The sequence below is a fragment of the Plasmodium cynomolgi genome, chromosome 14 (genome assembly GCF_000321355.1).
Source record: "Plasmodium cynomolgi strain B DNA, chromosome 14, whole genome shotgun sequence".
NCBI classification, from domain to species: domain Eukaryota; phylum Apicomplexa; class Aconoidasida; order Haemosporida; family Plasmodiidae; genus Plasmodium; species Plasmodium cynomolgi.
The window spans coordinates 1,040,446-1,043,815 of NC_020407.1; the positions used below are offsets into that span (position 1 = coordinate 1,040,446).

Consider the following 3,370-nt stretch of genomic DNA (forward strand, 5'->3'; position numbering starts at 1 on the left):
CCCTGGCTCTCCTTTTTTGGTAAATAAATATCTCAGGGCTATATCCTCAGCTTGGCATATTTTCTACCCCCTTTAATACATGTGTTCAGTAAAAAGGACCCCCCCAAAAAAAAAAGGGAGAAAACACTCGGGTTATTTTTAACATTGCGCATATAAGCAAACACATTACTTGTACGAATGTTTGTGCGTATGTGCATATGTACATAAGATTACCAGTTTTTTTCCTTTGCGTAGCTATTCGCACACGTACGCATATGCGTGTCACCCACATTTGGTACACTTGCTCGCGCTAACACCCTAACACGCTAGCCCTAGGCCACCACATTCACGCTCTTCTGTTCCTCCCCCCCCTTCTTTTTCGTTTTTTCTCCGCTCCTCTCTCTTGGACTATACACAACATGTAAAGGTATTCCCCCCACATTTAGAATAACCAAGTGCTCATTCCCGCTAGTACGTTTTGAAAGCACAGTTTTTTTAGTACATTTAGAAGAAGCCCCCCCTTTTTGCATCTTTGCAACGAGCGTACGCATGTGTAGTTCGTAGTGTCGTAGGGCAAAGGTAGGCTTGACACATCAACGCAAGTTCGCATGTGTACATGTGAGCATGTGCACATAGGAACATAGGAACGGATGTACTTATGTATCTATGAACGTATAACGACACTTCCCGAGCGAGTGCCAACCCGCGTTTTCTTTTTTTTTTACATCCCCTCATGTGCAAGCTGCTACCCTGCGCCTGCTCAACCCGATTAAGTGGGATCGGCAGAGAAGGGGCCTGCGGCCCACCCGTCCCCCACTTTTCCACCACAACATTGGGGGGAACCCCCGGCCTGGGAAGAACTCACGCCGTTTTTCTCCTTCACTTTGCCTTTGATTGTTCCCTTTATTGCTCCCTTCATTGCTCCCTTTATTGCTCCCTTTATTGCTCCCATTATTGCTCCCTTCATTGCTCCCCTTATTGCTCCCTTCATTGCTCCCCTTATTGCTCCCTTGATTTTGCTACCCCGCGCAGCCTGAAAAGAAGTCCCCCCCCCATAATCTCCCCACGAAAACGCAAAAACTTTCAAAATGGATAGCTCTTTGCTGGAAAATGGACTAAACATGAATTTTATCGACAGGATGTCTCACTTGTATGACAGCTCTCAAAAGAAGGCCACGAAGAAATTAATCATAGCAAGTATAATATGTATAATATTTATGATAATAGAAATAGTGGCAGCTATTATTGCGAATTCCTTGTCCTTAATGACTGATGCCTCCCATCTATTTTGCGACTTACTATCCTTTGCCTTAAATTTATTTTCTATTTATGTTTCCACATTTGAGGGGAATGTAGATATGTCTTTTGGGTACCACCGGGCGGAAATAATAGGAGCCTTATTTTCCATTTTTTTTATATGGGCTCTATCTGCCTACATATTGTACAGTGCTGTGTTTCGATTATTTGAAGTTCAGACCGTGGATGGATACATCATGTTTGTGACAGCTTTTGTAAGTACGCTAGCGAATATATTCATTGCCTTCGTACTTAAGGTGCACACACATGGATTTGAATTTATTGGACAACGTAGATGCAGTCATAGTGATGATGCGAATGAGCATGATCATCACAAAAAGGAATGGGGGAATAATGCTAGTTGCTCTGCAAAAAATGGAAAATACAAAAATATAAATAGTGATATCGTTATAGCAGATGACGATGATGCTGCTGCTCATGCTGCGGCATGTAACAAGAATAATATTTCCATCGGGAAAATTAACACCAGTTCATGCAGCTACGTCGCTTTTGATTACTATGAAAACGTGAACCAAATTAATATAGATAATCACCATAAAGGAGATTCAAGGGCTGCAGGAGGAACAGGTGGTGGTGAAGGAACAACTACAGGGAAGAAGGATTCTAAAAATACACACCATGCACTGCTAGACCCAGCATCGAATGATTTCCTTCATAATAATCAAATTGGGAATGATGAAGATGTACAAAAGGACGATGATACTTTTAAAGTAGGGATTAATGAATACGCCAATAAAAGCAATGGAACAAAAGACATGAGTAAAAAAAAAAAAATTCGCATAGTGGCATGCACAAGGACAAGAACATGGCCTCGAACGGTTCCTACATGCTCTCCAATGAGGAGAGCGAAGAAAATGTTTTGTGCGACTCGTACGATAGTCATTCCTTGAGGGGGAACTCCCCGCAGGCCGGGCACCGCCACTCACACAGCCACGCACACAGTCACTCACACAGCCACTCACACAGGCACGCACACAGCCACTCACACAACCACGCACACCATCACTCACACCACCACGACGAACTAAACAGCATAAGCCTGAAGACGGCATACCTGCACGCCATCAGCGACTTACTGCAAAACATAGGAGTAATGATAGCCTCGCTGATCATATGGTACAACCCCAAGTACTCTATCACCGACCCCATTTGTTCAATAATTTTTTGTTTCATCGTTTTTTCAACAACCATATCAGTAATTAAAGAAATTCTAAACGTACTAATGGAGGGAACCCCCGTGAGCATAAACTTAATCGATATAAAAAACGACCTGCTGAAGATACCCGGGGTTATAGACGTTCACGACCTACACGTTTGGTCCCTATCAATTGGAAAACCAGCCCTCGCGTGCCATATAGTTGCACACAAAAATTTTGCACACACAGTTTTAAATAACGCTACTTTGTTGTGTCAGAATAAATATAAAATTCTGCATACCACTGTCCAGACCGACTACCCCTCGAACATTTCCAACTGCGAAACCTATGCCCACCTTAAGTGCTCAAATTTAAAAACAGAAACGCACAAGTAGTTCCTCCTGTGCAGTTGCACAACTCGTTCGTTATGTGTATATGTCAGTGTGTCCAAGCCTTTCATACAGGGTTCTCCCTACTCGCCGTAATTTAAAAATGTATTTGTTAAATCTCCCGATGCGCGAATGCTAGCGCGTTAATTGCCACTGCGTGGGAACACCGCGTGGGAACACCGCATGGGAAGCACCGCATGGGAGCACCGCGTGGGAACACCGCATGGGAACACTGCGTGGGAGCACCGCGTGAGTGCCTTTACGTCTCTCTAACCGAAGCATCCCTCAAAATTGGCGCTCTGAAAGTGATCTTTAATTTTTTTAACTGTTATGTGTGCCTCCAGAAGGGGCACAGTTGTGTGTACAAGCGACGAAGCGCAAATGTGCGGATGCACGCTTGTTGCTAGTCTTAATTTTTTCCCAGTACATAATCAATTGATGAATTTATAAAAACAAAACTACGACTGCTCTGTACTTTTTATTTGCCGCATTTTTGCACAAATGCAAGTTTGTATATATGTCTATATTCGTATAAAGGCAACGAAAAAA

General features: G+C 43.2%; 1 protein-coding gene across 1 annotated transcript; it reads left to right on the plus strand.

Annotated features, from left to right (window-relative positions):
• Positions 1 to 1,011: 1,011 nt before the first annotated feature.
• Positions 1,012 to 2,078, plus strand: PCYB_143290 (cation diffusion facilitator transporter domain containing protein; the record flags this gene model as incomplete). The annotated part of the gene is made up of 1 exon (XM_004224800.1): positions 1,012 to 2,078. A coding segment is annotated over exon 1 (1,011 nt), but the record flags the coding sequence as incomplete, so codon positions are not given.
• Positions 2,079 to 3,370: the final 1,292 nt, after the last annotated feature.